This window comes from Dermacentor albipictus, chromosome 6, assembly GCF_038994185.2.
Source record: "Dermacentor albipictus isolate Rhodes 1998 colony chromosome 6, USDA_Dalb.pri_finalv2, whole genome shotgun sequence".
Lineage (NCBI taxonomy): Eukaryota > Metazoa > Arthropoda > Arachnida > Ixodida > Ixodidae > Dermacentor > Dermacentor albipictus.
In genome coordinates, this window is record NC_091826.1 from 53,505,332 (window position 1) to 53,523,694 (window position 18,363).

General features: G+C 45.5%; 1 protein-coding gene across 1 annotated transcript in view; it reads right to left on the reverse strand.

The window, feature by feature from the left end:
- The window catches only part of LOC135906893 (protein lifeguard 1-like), a 52,646-nt gene that overhangs the window by 25,340 nt on the left and 8,943 nt on the right, over positions 1 to 18,363 (reverse strand). Inside the window, exons 3-5 of the mRNA XM_065438528.1 lie at positions 12,618 to 12,696; positions 10,311 to 10,361; positions 1,222 to 1,315 (exon numbers count right to left, since the gene is read on the reverse strand). Coding sequence (XP_065294600.1) covers positions 1,222 to 1,315; positions 10,311 to 10,361; positions 12,618 to 12,696 — 224 coding nt within the window. The remainder of the gene's footprint in view (positions 1 to 1,221; positions 1,316 to 10,310; positions 10,362 to 12,617; positions 12,697 to 18,363) is intronic.

The following is an 18,363-nucleotide window of genomic DNA, read 5'->3' on the forward strand; positions in this document are numbered from 1 at the left end:
CGCTGCTGCAGTTCTCGATCGACGACGACGACGAGCACGCGGAGATCGACTTGCAGCGGCGTACGCAGCAACACAGCCGTTTACGCTTGGCACGCCAGCTGCTCGCACGCTGCCACCAGAGCACAACACACGAATGGTTTCTGCTCCCCGGCAAGCGCCGACTGCAGCGGTTCGTCGCGGATCCCAGGAGAACCGGGAGCCTTACAATTCGAGGCGTACGGAATTACGTAGCCAACGAATCGCTTGGCCAACAAAAGAACGACGATTCGCTTACTTACCGGGGCTTCTGACAAGCACAAATCGCACGGTTTTGCTCGAAACAAGACTGTTAATGCGAAACCAATATCGCGTGCAGCACGCCAACAGCGCTTTGAAAGGATGACAGTGCAATAAGGGAGAGAGCACGCGCCCTTGCCCTAAGTCGTAGCAGGCAAGAGCTCCGGCACATCGTCTCCCAGACTGCAGGAGATCATGATTCAGTGACGTCGCGGATTGCGCAGGCGTCGCTAAATTACGCTTGATGACAGCTAATGATGGTTCGCATCGAGAGGAGGCAGTGTCATCAACCACATCTACGTGCGAGGTCTACCGAGCGTGACACTGTTTAATTGCATCAGGCACTTACACAAAGCAGCGGCATCTACGTTGGCGTTTAGGAAGCGGTAAACAACTGCTTAATAATAAAAAACGACGGAGTAGGAATTTTCTTCTTCGTGTTTCGCGCCAAAGCTGTAGACACAAAATCACCAGAACGTCGATGATTTCACGACACTTTCCCGCAGTCCGGCCGCTTCTGGGCAGTAAAAGCACTCAGAAGTACCCGAGTTGTCTTGAGTGCAATTACTCTGGCGTTCTTCTGTGCAGTTAGGAAGCACACTCTCCTGGAGAATAAATTCGAAGAGACTATGACGTCACAGAAACCTGGTGCGGGGGCTCGAATGTAAAACCACCACATACCATCAATTTCTGGTTTTGGGCAAAACACGATCTGAAGCAAGGACTAAGGAAGCCTCCGATTGCACTGAGCCTAGGATTTTTTATCGAACGTCATGCAATGTTTGTACCAATCCAGCGTAACTTGACATTTCTCTCTTCAATGTCCCTTTAACTTTGTTCACACCATTTTTTGCCTTCCATCTTTCGTTGGCTGCCACGTGACTTCCGAGCAAACTTCGTGTGACATCCCCCTCCCCTTTCCCCCTGCCCCTCGGTAATACTTACGAACAGAAAGAGCAGGATGAAGTTGATCGGGAAGGAGCGCTGCAGGTCCCCGCAGCAGGTAAGAACAAGCAGCAGAACCAAGCCTGCTAACGACCTGGAAGTAAATAGGAGAAGGAAGTGCAGCGCGGTGACGTTGCACGGCAAGAACCTCCGGGCCAAATTAGCAGCCCTCCTATCTCACCACACAATAAGTGAACCGTTTCGCGAAAGGCTTCCATTGACGAAAACACACGAAATTATGTGAACTGTCGCTTTCTTTACGAACGCTGCAGGTTCCGAAGACGGATTTCCTTCATTTTTAATATCGCCTGCAACCGATGGCAGAATTCCGCCCCTTTCATTTGGCGCAAGTCATGTGTCCCACATTACTCGGATAACACATCTACATGTTGAGCTTATTGCCTTTACATTTATTCATATGAGTTGGCGTGTAGGCGTGAGTACGCGTGAGTAGGCGTGTTGTATGCTGTAGAACGGAATGACGGCAATAGAGACGTTTAGCTTGTAGGCTAATCCGGTAAACGGGAGCGGTTTGGGCGGATTACCGGATGGTCGGGGCGTAAACGTGAGCGGTGAAGCCGCCTGGTGTTGTAGGGCTCAAGCAGACAATCACATAGCTAAAACTGCAGTAACTCACCATATCCTGCTTCGCCACTCGTGCAAATTTTTGGCAGCGGCGTTATTGTGATGATGATGATGATGTGTGGTGTTTTGAGGCGCAAGGGCCAGGTTTGGCCAAAGAGCGCCATGACTAGTGGTAATGTTGACGATGTGTTATAGGAGACGTGACTTGGCTGTAAAGTGGCCTAACATTGTCGCTGTAAAGTGCGTAAAATCTACTTGCTATAAAATTATGGCGATGACACATGACGAATCCTCTGAACATTAAAATCCATTGTAAAAGAATGACGCAGAATAGAAAATATATGAGATGGTAAAAATACCTGGAGCCCTGTTGCCTCACCGGAGCCCTTGAAACACAAGGGCCTAGAGGCACGTGCTATACGAAAGAACTATCACAGCGCCATCCTCAGAAGAGAGGAGACGCTACGAACATGTGGGGCTAACAACATGCAACACAACATCTTTCAGATAACTTAGGACTGCGTTGCTGTCAAATAGCGGTTCTGGGCCGAGTAACATTACTGGATGAAGGGGAATGTGCTGCCGGCATGCTAAGGGAAAATGTTTCTTTCTTTCAGATTCGGCTTTCCGGCGCTCCAGGAGGGCGTGGAGGACGGTAAGCCTCTCCTTGCATCTACCGCAGGTTGGATGTTCACTTCCAGTAAGCAGATAATTATGGGTGCCAAATGTGTGCCCAATTCTGAGGCGACAGAGTAGGACATCTGTTCGCCGAGATCTTGTTGGGGAGGGCCAAAAGCCTAACTGGGGCTTTATAACGTGCACTTTGTTATTTGCTTGCGCGTCCCACGTGCACTGCCAGTGATTTCGCAGTTTATTTCGTAGTTAAGGCCTCAGATCTGTGACAGGCACATCAGCGGTAGGGTTAACAGCTTGTGATGTGATTGACGTGGCCATCTTGTCCGCGAGAACGTTACCTTCGATTCCCCTATGGCTAGGGACCCAGCACATTATGATATTCTGGTTAGATGAGTACGCCTTACACAATACCGAATACAGTTCACTGAATACGGGATTTTATGTTTGTAGAGTGACATTAAGGATTTCACGACGCTTAGAGAGTCTGTATAGATCGCTGCTTTTGGAAGTTTTGATCTTCTTATATGCTTCACAGGAGAGAGTAATGCGTAGGCCTCAGTAGTAAAGATGCTTGTTTCCGGATGCAGTACTTCGGATTCCGAGAAGGATGGGCCGACGACTGCATAGGATACCCCGGCATTTGACTTCGAAGCGTCTGTGTAGAACTCTGCGCAGGAGTGTTTGTACTGAAGTTCTAGGAAATGCATTCTGATTTGAGCCTCAGGAGCGTGCTTTGTGACTTTTATAAAGGATATGTCACATTGTATCACCTGCCACTCCCAAGGAGGTGACAGCTTGGTTAGGTGCATTAAGCGATGCTTGAGGTCTGGGATATGAATTTCATCGCTAAGCTCCTTCACACGCAGCGAGAAAGGCTGTCTTATGGAGGGATGATTACTGAAAAGTGTAGCGCACGTCATATCGGTAACGGTATCAAAACATGGATGTTCAGGATTTGAGCGTACTTTAAGGAGATATGTAAAGCTGATGTATGATCTCTGTAGGTGGAGAGACCATTCATTCGATTCGGCATATAAGCTTTCAATCGGGCTTGTTCTGAAAGCGCCCGTGGCTAAACGGATACCTAGATGGTGAACAGGGTCTAGCATTTTTAGCGCGCTCGGGGCGGCGGAGTTATATACCACGGCACCGTAATCTAATCGTGACCGGATGAGGCTCTTATAGAGATTTATTAGGCACATGCGGTCACTACATCACGTAGTCTGGGTTAGAAGTTTCATCAGGTTCATTGTTTTCAGACACTTTTCTTTAAAAAGTTCAATGTGTGGGCCGAAAGTGAGTTTATTGTCGAGTATAACACCTAGAAATTTGTGCTCTTTGTTTACAGGTATCTGTTGTCCACACATTTCTAAGCAGGGATCCGAAACCAGGCCTCTCTTCCTTGTAAACAAAACACAAGAACTCTTATGAGGATTGATTTTGAATCCATTTTTCTCTGCCCACACTGACACCTTGTTCAAACAATGCTGTACCTGTCTCTCGCTAACTGCGACGTTACCGGATTTGAAACCTATTTGAATGTCGTCCACATAGACGGAATACAAAATGGCCGGTGATAGGGAAGCAGGAAGTATTGTCATCTTAACAATAAAGAGTGTGCAACCCGAGCACGCCTCCCTGGGGTACACCGGTTTCTTGTGTAAAAGGACGTGGAATCCAACTCATTCTTGTCCAATCACCTGGAAGGTACGATTGGGCAAGTAGCTTTTTATTACGGTTAGCATATTACCATGAATGCCCATTTCTGACAAACTCTCAAGATTCCGTAGCGCCAGGTCGTATCGTACGCCTTCTCCATATCGATGAATATCGATAAGAAAAACTGTTTGTGTACAAACGCGTCACGAATATGTCCTTCAATACGTACAAGACGGTCGTTTGTGCAGCGCCCTTCTCTGAAGCCACATTGATAGGAATCAAGGATTTTGTTTTGTTCAAGGAAATGGATGAGTCGCCGATTTATCATTTTTTCAAATACCTTACACATGCAACTTGTGAGGGCTATCGGGCGGTAACTTGCCACTGAAGAAGGGTCTTTCCCTTGTTTCAAAACAGGGACCACAATGGCTTCTTTCCATGCTGTTGGAAGGTACCCTGCGTCCCAGATGGTGTTGAAAAGTGTAAGTAGTGTTACTTGCGTGTCATTGTGTAAGTTTTTGAGAATTTCATACATTATTCTATCGGATCCCGGGGCAGAGCTCTTGCACGCACTCAAGGCAGCTCTCTACTCTGCAATACTAAAAGGACGGTTGAACGGCACATTCTGCTTACACTTTCTTAGGAGTGGCTTGCATTCTTCTATTTGTTTTTATTTGCGAAAGGGTTTTGAATAATTGGTGGAACTCGGCACGCTCTGAAAGTACTCCCCAAGTGAGTCTGCTGGATCTTGCAGTGTGTTGCCCTGTGTATTTACCAGTGGGAGTGAATACGCTGGTCAACCTCTAATTCTATTTACCCTGTTCCAGACTTTGGCCTCATCTGTAAACGAGTTATTACGCGATATAAAGTTCTGCCAACTTTCTCTTCTGGCCTGCCTGCGGGTTCTCCTGCCTTGTGACTTTACTTTTTTAAAGTTGACAAGATTCTCTGCTGTTGGCGAAGCGCGTAGCAACCCCCACGCTTTGTTCTGATTTCTGCGTGCGATTCTACATTCATCGTTCCACCACGGGACGCGCCGTCTGCATGCCAAGCCACTTCCTTCAGATATGCATTTAGATGCGGCATCTATTATGAACGCTGTAAAATACTCCACATTGGCATCAATTTCTAGAGAAGACATATCAGCCCATGAGATGCTAGATAGAGTTCGAAATTTCTCCCAGTCGGCTGTATCTATCTTCCACCTAGGAGCTTGTGGGGGAAATTCATTTTCTTTGGATGTTCTTAGCAGTACGGGGAAGTGATCGCTCCCGTAAGGATTGCTCGTAACTTCCCATATGAGTTCGGGCAGTATAGACGCGGAAACTATACTAAGATCTATTTACGAAAAGGATCTGTTTGCAAGAGAGTATTATGTGGGTTCTTTTTTATTTAGAAGGCACGCTCCAGAAGAAAAAAGGAACTGTTCAACGAGACGACCTCGGGCATCGATACGAGAGTATCCCCACAAGGTGCTGTGTGCATTGAAATCGCCAAGAACAAGATAAGGTTCTGGCAATTGATCTACATAGGATTGGAATTCATGTTTTATTATTTGTAATGGGGGGTATGTAAAGAGAGCTAATGGTGATGAGTTTGTTTAGGAGAACAGCTCGAACCGCCACTGCTTCGAGAGGCATTTGTAGCTGTAAAAGTTGACACGCAATGCTCTTATGGATAACAATGGCGGCACCGCCCGATGATGCGACAGCAGCATCGCGATTTTTGCGATAAGTTATGTACTGTCGGAAAAAGTTTGTGTGTTTCGATTTTAAGTGTGTTTTCTGTAACCACAGCACTTTTGGATTGTGGTTTTGGATGAGTTCCTGCACATCATCAAGGTTTCTAAGAACACCTCTGATGTTCCATTGAATGACTTGTGTATCCATATTTAAAGTAAATTGGTGCTGTGTATACAGAAATAGAAGTGATGCCTTAGATTACAGAGCTCTTTCCAGGCCCTGTGACGGGGATTTAGCTCTTTTTGGAGCGTTCGAGGGAGCCTCGCTGCTCCATAGGCGCTTGGTGCGCCTTGAGGATAGGTGTAGTGTCCATTGCCTCTTGTGAGGCGCCAGACACGTGCTCTCGTGAGCGAGAAGTTACCAGGGAACGTCCAGCCTTGGACGGCAACACCCCTGCGCCAACCAGTCCGGAGGTCAATGGGGCTCCCTGAGGGTTTTGGCCGCGCCGGCCGTTGCCAGCGCTGGAAGGGGCTGGGGAGGTTGGGGCAGCTTCAGCTGCGCCCACCTTCGGGGTCGGTGGCCCTGTCTGCTGTGTTGACGGAGCAGCGCTAGCTGCAACCGCCGCGGGGGCAGATGGCGTAGCTGCCGACTCACGGCTTGTGGGTCGGACAGCCGGCGGAGGCAGTTGTGACGCTGCACCCTGACGCGCCACTTGGGCAAAGCTGGCCTTAGGTAGGTATGCAACCCGCCTGCGTGCCTCTTTGAACGATATGTTTTCTTTTACTTTGATCGTTACGACTTCTTTTTCTTTATTCCAAGACGGGCACGACCGCGAGTACGCGGCGTGCTCGCCATCACAGTTCACGCAGTGTGGAGCATTTTCGCATGTTTCAGAGGTGTATTCTTGGGCACTACATTTAGCACAAGTTTAGCGGCCTTGGCAGCTCTGCGAGCTGTGGCCGAAGCGCTGGCATTTGAAACAACGGAGTGGGTTTGGCACGTACGGCCTAACGCGGAGCTTGATGTACCCGGCCTCGATTGACTCGGGCAAGATACTTGATCCAAAAGTAATTATTAGGTGCTTCGTCTGAATCTCTTTACCATCCCGCCTCATCCTAATTCTTCTGACGTTGATCACATTTTGTTCGCTGAAGCCCTCCAGGAGTTCCGCTTCAGTCAGCTCAAGCAAATCATCATCTGACACAACACCACGGGTGGTGTTCATTGTAGGGTGCGGGGTTACTGTTATGGGGGTCTCCCCAAATGACACTAGTTGCGGCAGTTTCTCATATTGTTTTGCATCGCGGAGCTCCAAGAGGAGGTCGCCGCTTATCATCCTCGACACCTTGTATCCTGGACCAAAAACATCAGTGAGGGACTTTGAAACAAGCAATGGAGAAATGTTTGGCACTGCTTTGTTTGGCTTTTCGGAATGAATAACGTTAAAGCGGGGAAAATTCTGGGTTTGGCGTCCAAAAAACTTGAAGACATCTTCGGTGCACCCTCGTTTCTGAGGGCGATCAGCAAGGGAGGGGAAAGAAGTTTCCATGAAAAAATGTATACATTCGGCAACAGCGCCGACCGCCTACCACGGAGCCCAACGAGGGGACGCGGCATAGCTTGCATGCAAGTCTGCACGACGCCAGTCGTACGCCGCCACTTTAACCGAATATGGTGTACCCGAGGTTGGATAGCCACACAGGGTTAACCCTTGCCGCCAGGAGAAAGGAAGTAAAAAGAAGAGAGAAGGAGACAGGAAAGGTAAAAAGTGGGAGATAAAGACGAAGATTCAAGGAGGGAGAGACAGGAAAAGGCGACTGCCGATGTCCTCCAGGTGGGTCAGTCTGGAGGTGCCGTCTATGTGAAGCCGAGGCCGAAGAGGTGTGTTGCCTCCGCCGGGGGGCCTTAAAGGTCCAAACACCCAGCATCGGCTCAACCCCCAGTATCCCCATTTCCCCAGACACGGCTAAGCCGCGCACGGCAACACGCGGGAGGGTCCAGCCCTCGTGTGCTCGGGTACGTGGTGTCGCAACACACCGAACGCCTGCTGACGCAGACGCCCCTGCGGGGGGCGTTATTGTGAACATGATTACGCCACTGTCGAAAATTTACGCCAGCAGCTAAGCAGAATACAGCAATTAGCTCTGTGTTTGTGTGGTTTAGCTTTGCGCTACCAGCTGGCGCCACCAATCTGGCCGCTCACCTTGACGACCCCGCTAAACCGGAAAACCGCCCGCGCTTGCCCGATTACCGGACACGCTAAAGGTCTCTAATATCACTCGTCCCTCTGCCAGCCCCCTCTCCCCTTCTCTAACAGTCTTACATTTACAAGAAACGTTAAGCTAGCCCGAATTTCGATATGTCACTACCTAATAAACTCTACAATACATCTCTGTTTCGCATAGATTTGCCCTGCACTGTCAAGGAGGTTTCTTCAAAAAACTTCCACTCTCAGACGTGCTGCAGCGATCAGACGAAGAGATAGCACAGGAAAGTGTAATAAAATGTCATGGCAAACAGTAAGACGGTTGAAGTCGAGCTTTTCCGTACAACTTTTCGCGAACAAGATTAAACCCAAGAGCTTTAGCTCCGATGCCATATTTATATTCAAGTATGTCCGAAATGCAGAAATGCCTGTCTAAATAACCGCTGAATCAATTTGAATTAAATTTATCGCATTTTAAAGAGCGGGTTAAATTCTAGTGACTGTTCAAAATGGAATTTCAACTTATTGACTGAATCTTTTTATTTATATTGCCGGAAATCGATAAGCTTGTAAAACATAGAAGCAAGAAGTTAAGGAATAGCAACTCTGCAGTAGAAACAGGCTTCGCAAGAGGATATGGGTTTGGCTTCGTTCAAAGTCATTGAAGCGCAGAGCAAAATTAGTTTCAGAGCAATACTGAGGAACATGGATGAAAATAAATGTTCGGATAAGGTCCACAAGCATCTGCAGAAATATCTGCAAATACAAATGCAGGAAAAAGTCATGAAAATTGGCAACTATGAACAAGGTGACTGAAAGTGCAAGTAAAGTGACCAGGAGTCGTAAAACAGCAAGTGAGAGAAACAAAGAGTGTAAATTGGACGCAAAAGATGGAGACAACAAGGACAATAGAGATTTGCAAAGACGGCAAGGAAGAAAGCGGGAGGGAAGAATCTGATAACGAAAAGGACAGTGCCTTGCCTTTTGAGGCCCGAGCTAGTTGCCGAAAAAATTATGCGCCACAGAATGAAGAAAATGTGTTCTGCAAAAAAAATAATAAAAAGCACGTGAAGGGCTCAGCACGTTGTAATTTAATGCCAAGTTATTCACCTAGCGAGACCGGTAGGAAATGTCCACCTTCCAAAGGCGTTGGGATTCAAAGAAAATGGAAGGATTCACTGCTGAACACTTTAGAATATTGACGAAAAAAAAAAGCACGAAAAAGCTTGATAGAACCGCGGTCGTTGCCAGCGTAGGTATGATCGACAATATAGTGAGATAGAGGCTTCCGATACGAAAGATGGAGATTGAATGGGCAGAATGCTAGATGGTGATAAATGCAGTAAAACATGAAGGAAATACGTAGGCAGGGCGAACATTCGTCACCGCACCGTTTTAAAGAGAATGCAAATGATCATCATCATCGAATGATGGCTTCGTTCCTGTGATTACGCGTAACCTTCTAGTCTCATAGTTTATAGCCCAATCTGTAATAAACATTCGTCGCAAGGAGCAAATGAGCTCCGATGAAGCTGGGTGAATTAGGGGCAGCAGTTCAGAGGAAGCAGGAAGGCTTTAGAAGGAATGCTGCCTGCAAGGTAAATCATGTCAATAAGTACATCAGTTGCAAGAAGGGCGCTGTCTACAAAATTCCTTTATCTTGTGGTCAAACTTACATTGGCCAGACAGGCCGTTGCATCAATATTAGACTAATAAAGCATGCCAAATCATTGGCCAAAAAAGACACTAACCTGGCAAAGCATTGCAGTATTTTAAATGCGTACCTTTCTTTAACGATACACAATTGTTATTTTTTCATTGTGACAAGACTACCAGAGAAATCGCTGAAGCATTCCATCAGAAAATCCAATAGTTGCGTGAGCAAAACATCTTTAATCTTGTCAGCTAAAGAAATGACATTGCTGCATAAAGTGTAGATTGCAAGGCAAATACATCGCGTGCGTATGTTGGCTGTCCGGAGTTTGTATCTGATCACCGATGTATGACCAGGCGCATGCGTGCCCAGTTGTGTACGTATAAGTTGACTTCATGCTTTAAATAAGTCAGTTGTAAGTTCAGCGCCGTGTTTGTCTCCTCCTCTTTCTGGCCCTGTCGTCTAGCGCTGTTTGTATTTTATTGTTACCATGGAGAACACCAACTCGCCCAATTCGCTGCCCTTCTGCAAAGGAGCACTGGTGTAACCTCGGAAGCCGCATTGCGAAGTATACGGTGGCGCGTGTGTGGTTGGTGTTAACCTCCAAAAGCCGCAGCGGTGCGTAGATGCTGGGGCCTAGAGTTCACGCAAAACTCGTTCTACTTACGCGGCAATCATAATCCAGCTATTCATCTTCGCAATCTTGTTGAGTTCCGGCCTGCGAATGAGAAATACGTTACTGCTTAACCACGTTGCTACCACGACCTCCATGCGGGCTGTCTTCATCTTGCCCCAGCGAATCTGTGCTACATGTTCAACACACGAGACACTCGAGATAGGCTTTAAGATGGAAGTGTGGGCACAACCAAAATTGTTCCCACTAAAACCGTTTATTTTATGCACGCGAGAATTCATCATCATCATCATCATGATCATCGTTGTCGTCGTCGTCTGCCTAATTTTATGTCCACTGCAGGACGAAGGTCTCTCCCAGCGATCTCCAATTGCTCCCGTTTTGCTCTAGTTGACTCCAACTTGCGCATGCTAATTTCACAATTTCACCACCCCACCTAACTTTCTGTCGTCCTCGACAGTGTTACGCTTCCCTTGGCACCCATTCTGTAACCCTAATGGTCCACTTGTTATCTACCCTATGCGTTACATGGCCTGCGCAGCTCCACTTTTTTCTCCTGGTGTCAACTATACTGGCGGCTATCCCCGTTTGCGCTCTGATCAACGACGGACTTTCCACGCATTGAAATCCACATTACCTGCCAGTGCTTACAAATACATACTTTAGCAAGTAAGCCAATCGAACATGATAAAAACCGGCCTTAGCACATACGTGCGACAACCATTGTTTATTCATCGTTCGATCATCCCATGATCACATTCAGTTTCTCATCTTCAGTATGGTAGTTATTTCCGTGCTATCAATGGAAACCTCCTGATATCCTTGAAAAATACCCAGAGTGGCTTCACAACGCTAACATGAACTTGCAGCGCTAACGTGATCTAACTGCTTGCCTTCTGTATTCTGCTTCCCGTCCTTTGACGTTCATTAAGTTACCCTTACAGGCCGCGCATGTCTATTGTATACGCATTACATGACCTGTCCGCGTAGCTTTACATTGGGGCCTGCTAGAATTTCTTTATGCCGTGAGATATGAAACCAAGCAATACTCTCTTTCGACAGCGGCTAACGTGATTTGAATAACACTTAGTCTACATAAACGGAGGAATTAGGTTCAACCAATTGTGGGCAACAAAGATTTAATTTAGTGCTGAAGTTTCTTTCCGCCAATGCTGTCGAAATTCGGTGTAACGAAATTGGAGCAAAAATATTGAAATTCGTAACTCTTCCATTCACAGGTATAGCGCTACTGTTTACTGCCATTTGTTAGATCAGTCTATCAGGACAAATATAATGCTTGAGTTCAGAGCTTAATTGTAGTTGTAACAATGTTTACGAGCGTTTTGCAAGAGACCTACTCATAAATTATAGGTATATTTTTGAGCGATGCATGTTACGTAATTGTCGGCCACTTTATACGTCTGAATGGCGAAAGCTTACAGGACTGCGATCTTATTTGATTAGGTTACATAGTCGTAAACTGAGTGCTTCAGTAGGAATTTTTCTCGAATTTTCCACTATTCATGTAAAAAATTGACCAAAATGACATAAATACTCTCCATAAGGTCAGATGACTATCTTCCTTCTTCTTTTTTAAGTTGGGCGCATTGGATGCCGAGCCAAGCGATTTCTTTGTTCCTGTGCATTTAGATATGAGCTCGAGAGATAAAGTGTGCCACCTAATCTTATCTGAAATATAAGCTGCGTGCGTGTGCTTTCTAATAGTACCACCGCGACAATCTCCCAACGTGGCGCCTATCATTTTCCGTTCCATCACTCCTTGGGATGTGCTTATCTTGCTGCGACCCTTGAGAAGGGCGCGCGGTTATCATACTTCGGAATTCCGCCTTGAGGACGCCTGCGATTCGTTATCTCTATTTTCATCAAGTAAGCTCTCGTCTGTTTCCTGAACGCCACCGCGACATCATCCCTATAAATTCCAAACTGGGTAGTGCAGCTAACTCAGAGTTTTTTTTTTTTCTGATGTTATGGGCGGTCAGTTTACGCCTAGAATCTCTGAAAATGATTTTGCTGCCGCCGGCTCCCCATCCGTTGTCGCTCTCGTGCGATCACGCGAGATCCGATCACGCATTCGCTGAAAGTAATGCCGGCTGCCCAGTTACCCTTACAAAGGATAAAGATAACGTCGGTATTATTCGATTGCAAGATATTTTTTTTCTGAGTGTCGCTTTTACGTTGCCACATAAGTTGCTGTTCCATATAGAACTCAACGCTTTTCTTTTCAATATGCATCATTCTATTCGCTTTTTTCTTTGTTTACGAACACTCAAGTATGCAAAAAAAACAAAAACAAATGTAGTAACGGCGTTGCTTACTTACACAAACACAAAAGCAGCGACGATGGCCGTTGTTAGCAGCATCTGCACGGAGAGAATCGCGTAGACCTTTCGGATGAAACCTGCGTAACAAAAAAAAAGAAAAGAAAAGGAAGTTCATGAATAGGAATGCTTCCTCTGAAGCGGCTATGCTCGAAACAAAACCTAATATTGGAAATTATGTATGGTATTACTATATTTTTTTTGCTTAGCAGAAGCAGTTCTTTATGTCTTACTGAATTCTATGATATCGTAATATTTGTTTTATTATTATTTTATTTTTATATTATTTACAACTATCTCACAGGCCTTCTAGAAGGTGTTGTGTAAGGGGAGAAATACGTTAACATGTTCGCAAGGAATTTGGAAGCGAACAAAAAAGAAAGCATCAGTACGATATTAGCAAATGCAATATCAAGAGCAGCAACATTAAAAACAGTAAACACAATAACACGTTTACAAAACAGCATTAGAATCATTTTGTCTGCAGAAGTATGGAGCATTCATACGATAATAGCAACTGCAATATTCAAAAAAGAAAGAACGAATCAGGATCACTGAAATCCTTTTATTAGCTAGTAGAGAAATGCAGGAAAGAAAAGAAAAGAAGGCAAGACGTATTAAACGGTTGAAATGATATACTGATCGATTACAAGATTGTGAAAGAGAGCGTTCCATAAACGGACCGCACGGGGCAAAGCTGAAAAATTAAAGGCGTGTGTATTACCATAAATTGGGGTGTAGCTGAACTGATTGCTAAGTCTTTGAGACGTCGAGGATGCTTTTTTTTCAGGTTTGATACGGATAGGCCGACTGTGTGAAGGAATCCATGAAGTAATAACAGAAGGGAAATATCACGGCGCCTGGTTATTGGATGCAACGAAAGGCCGAGTTTTATCGGGGGTTAGACTTGACTGATTATCCTAATTTGTTTAAATGAAATGGCTAGCGCTATTCTGCATGCTCTCAAGGAATTCCATGACGTATTTTTCACGATGAGATTATAGACAAGAGGCGAACTCAATTTGTGACCATACAATAGTTACGCAAGCTAGTTTTTGTAGTGGGGAAGGCGCAGCTCTTAAGTTGCGGCGCCGGAATTCTAATGATTTGGAGGCGTTAGATGAAGTGGAGGTGACGTAATTGGTCCACCAAAGATTGAGCGTAAGGAGAACGCCATAGTACTTATATTCTGTCGTGTAGGCGACTATATTAGAATGAAACTGATAATAAAAGTTACAGTTATTAGTTTTTCGAGAAAAAAGGAAACTACTTCGCGCTTCGACACATTTAGCCACATGAGCCACGTAGCACACCATTCATTGTACAAGATCATTTGGGGCGGCCACGTGGCCTGCGGAACCGTTAATCGAACGGTATTATTCGGTAAGTGGTTTATGTAAATTAAAAATTTAGTGCCCTTCCACACTGTGAAGAAGGATAACCAGCGAAGCGGTAGTAGGATGCCTATATTAACAACTATCTTGATTTATACGGTTATCGATACATTGATTGAATAAATACGTATAAACGTAACTTCGTGGTTTTTACAGCCTTTATTTTGTCCGATTTGTTACTACAGTAACCGTAGCGTAGTGGTCGCCGTGGTACATCGCGATTGGTTGCACCGCTGTGCTAAACACGTTCTCACCAAAGGTTGAATCTATACACCACCGGTGACGCGTGGAAGGGACATTGACGTCCATGTGGCACTCAATTCCAAACCGTTTCAACAGGAAGGACGCAATCTACTTGCCATCGGGGCGTGCTAGGTCGACGTTCAACTCGACGATTGGTCGCAACACTGTTGCGTTTTATTATGCTTTTCGACCCTCCAGGTGGGAACGAAGCAGCGCCGCCATCCCAAGCTCTATATACAGCCAAGAAGGTCATGCATCATGACATGGGCGACAAGACGACAACGTTCAGAGCGAACACCGCGACCGTTGGCATCACGCGGAAACGATAATGCACTTTATACGTAGATGGGAGATGCCAACATTCAGAGCGACAGCCGCGACTTCTTTTGGTAATCATCTCGGAGAAATTTTATTTAAAATTGCAGACCCTAGCCACATAGAGCTTCGCTATAAAAAAGGTCCCAGTACACTGCCTCGCAGTACAGCAGTGGTAACGTCAGACACGGGAGAGGAAAAGTTGCCAACAACAGTGAACTGTTCGCGATTACAAAGAAAATTACGAGTCAATGATACGGTTAGTGAGCCCAGTTTAATCGCAGAGAGCTCTGATATCGAGCGACCTTGGGCTACGTGATCTAAGGCTTTCGAAAAGTCCAGAAAGATGCCGTCAATTTGTTTATTACTGTTCATGTCAACGTGGAAGTCTGATTTGAGTTCTTTTAGTTGGCTTTCCCAAGGAAATCGTTTTTGGAAACGCCGCTGTTTCGGGTAAGAAAAATTGCTGTCTTCAAGATGAGAGTCGATGTGGGACGCGATAATGTGTTCTAGCATTTCGTAGCGAAAGCACAATTTTGTAGCAAAGGCTCCAGGCGAATTCCTGGAGAGTCATCACCTTCATTAACTCGGCGCAAATTATAATACGAATTAGAACGAAAGAAATTATGGGACAAATGCTGGAGATTCGAGTCCGTGCATCCAAATAAAGCTACAGCATATGCCCAAATATAACTTGTGCTGTTCCGTAGATGTTGGCCCTGACTTGCGAATTGGACTGACTGTACTGCATAGCGTGTAAACAGGATGGAACGAAGGAGTGAAATATAACAATGGTTCTTGAGACGGTCTACTGCTCGATATTATCGAGAATTCGAGACATTAGGATAATGTTTACTGACCAAGCTATATAGCCAGTGGTGGACATCACAGTTTGTGCCATAATCAACACAATCTTAAGTATGAAAATTCGCTATATAGAGCCTAAGTAATTGATTTTAGAAATAATCTTGGCCTTGCATATTTAAGCCAGCCAGTGCTGAACGTATAACCTCCCTTGGTAGAAACTACGCGGCTTGCCCAAATTTTGAGAACCTTGAACGCGAGATTCACAGCCAAACATTTCGCACACTGCCCTTTCGGTAATTATCTTCTCGCTCTGAAGAGAAAGAAGTGCACCGAAGAAAACAGTTATATGGCACATAAATGAATTTCGCAGCACGTTTTTTGTGGCTATTAATAAAAAAATGTAATGGGAACGTAATTAATAGCGAGTGGCTATGCATTGAGCAGTGTATCGATTCAGCTCTGCCATGACATGTCTCTTATGTCCATCATTAAGGAAATATGTATTGACATAAATTGGTTATTGCCTAGAAAACTTCCGCGCAAAATTTTATGTCCGCAACTTTGTTGAAGTGTATCTGCAAAACCGCTTCTCATACGTTATCTGGCACACAGACTTTCCACACATATGTGATTGACATACCGTCTTCAAGCGGGACGTGCAATAGCATCGGTCGCTGCCGTGATTCGCCGCTTGGCGACACTGAAGGATATCGTGGCCAAGTGTGCTATCACGACTGAAAGGCAGCCTTGGAAGTTTGAACACGCTATCCATACAAAGACAAAATTATTTTATTCCGAGAAGATGTTCTCTCAAAAGTTCGTGTTCGTTAATTTTGTGGCCGGATTTAGCATACTGAAATGGAAAATAAAGGCAAAACACTTTACTTTGCACCAAAACCTTATCTCTGTTAGGTCGCCGGGAAGACACGACTATCGAACTAAATTCTTGTAATTGGGTCGTCGTGGCAACGGCCCAATTATTCGCTTCTATAGGATGCAGCCGTGTCGATCTTTACGTATAACAAATTATGCAGGCTTGAGCAGACGCTATGAATATATGTGACGTCATGACGACCTGGTGGGGGAACTTCAAAGAGCCTTCGCGGCTCATCTTTTGAACATACACTTGTTTTCGCAGTTATCAATTTTCCCGCCAAGGTAACGGCGGATGCTTTGGGACATTCTAGAGGGGCTTATGCCAATGGAAGTGAAGATATATTACTCGACAGTGCATCTTCAATAGCGACCTTTCGCTTACGTTTACGACATCTATCCCTCTACCATTACAGGACCGTCTACATCCTTACTTTGCGTGCACTAGGTGATCTGCGCCTGGTGGATGCATCTAACCTGGAACAGTTAACGCGCTCAAAGCTCGCAGACGGCAAAAGAAGCTAGCTTACGGGCTGGGACGGACTTGGCATGGATTGGCTAGCGCGCTCTAAGCTGGCAGGTGGCCGGCATGGTAGCATCAATGAATGTGTGGTCTTTATTGGCGCAAGGGCCGGGTATGGCCAAAGAGCGCCACGCAAGTGTGAATGATTTCGCGGTGTGTGTGTGTGAAAACTTTTATTGAACTGAGGTCCGGAGGCTCGACTTCTCAAGCCAAGGCGGGCCGCTCCCACGTTGGCACTGTCAGGCCAAGCCTTTCAGCGACATCATGGGCCCTATGGACTGCCCTTAGTTGGTCTTGAAACAATGGGCTTTGAATCCTTTTCTCCCACTGTGTCCATTCTTCAACGGGGTTGGGGAGAGTCGCGGGACACCGCGCCAGCATATGTCTGATTCCAATGATGCCATTACAATCATTGCGTTCCATCTTAATCTCCCTCTCTGGATATATTTTATTAATGGTGTACGGTGTGGAGTGATGGGTTCTATGAAGTTGGTGTGACGTGGCTGTAAAGGGGCCTAAAAATAGTCGTTGTAAAGTGTGTAACATGTACGCGTAATAAGATTATGGCGATGACCAATGACGTGTACTATGAGCATTAAGGTGCATTGCTAAATAACGATACGATTTAAAAAATATGTAAGATGCTAAAATTCACTAGAGCACCACTGCCTCGTTAGAGCCCTTGAGACACAAGGGCATGGAGGCATGCACTATACAAATCAACTATCACAGTTCCATCCTCTGGAAAGAGAATGCGCTACGAATATAATGGGCTGATAACATGTAGGACGACATCAGTTAAATAATTTAGGATTGCTTTAGTGTTGAAAACCGGTTCTTTACCAGGAAACATAGCTGGGTGGAAAGGGACGCAATAATGATATGCAAGAGGAAAATGTTTCTTTCAGATTCGGCTTTGCGACACTCCAAGAGGACGTCGAGAACGGTCAGCCTCTCACCACATCGACCACAGGTTGGCGGTTGATTTCTAGTAAGCAGAAAATTGCGGGTGCCAAATGTGTGCCCTATTATGAGGCGACAGAGTAGGACATCTGTTCGCCGAGATTTTGTTGGGGAGGGCTAAAAACCTAACTGTGGCTTTATAACGTGCAGTTCATTATTTGTTGCGGCGTTCGACATGCGTTGCCAGTGTTGTCGCAGTTTCTTTCTTAAGAAAGGCTTAAGATCTGTGACAGGGACTGCAGCCGTAGGAAAGGTGGTTAGTGATGTGAGTGATGTGGCCATTTTATCATCTAGTATATTACCCTCGATGCCTCTATGGCTAGGCACCCAGCATATTACATGTTTATGTGATAGATAAATATTGCATAAGAGAGAGTAGAGTTCACTGAAGACAGGATTTCTATGCTTTTGTGAAGAAATTAACGCTTTTACAAGACCTAATGAGTCTGTAAATACTATTGCTCTGTCGAGTTTTAATTTATTTATGTTTTACTGCAGACAGTACTACATAGGCTTCTGCAGTGAAGATACTTGTTAAGGGAGTCAAGACGTCAGTTTCAGAATATGAGGGACCAACAGGAGCAAAAGATACGCCAGAATGTGATTTTGACGCGTCGGTGTAGAATTCT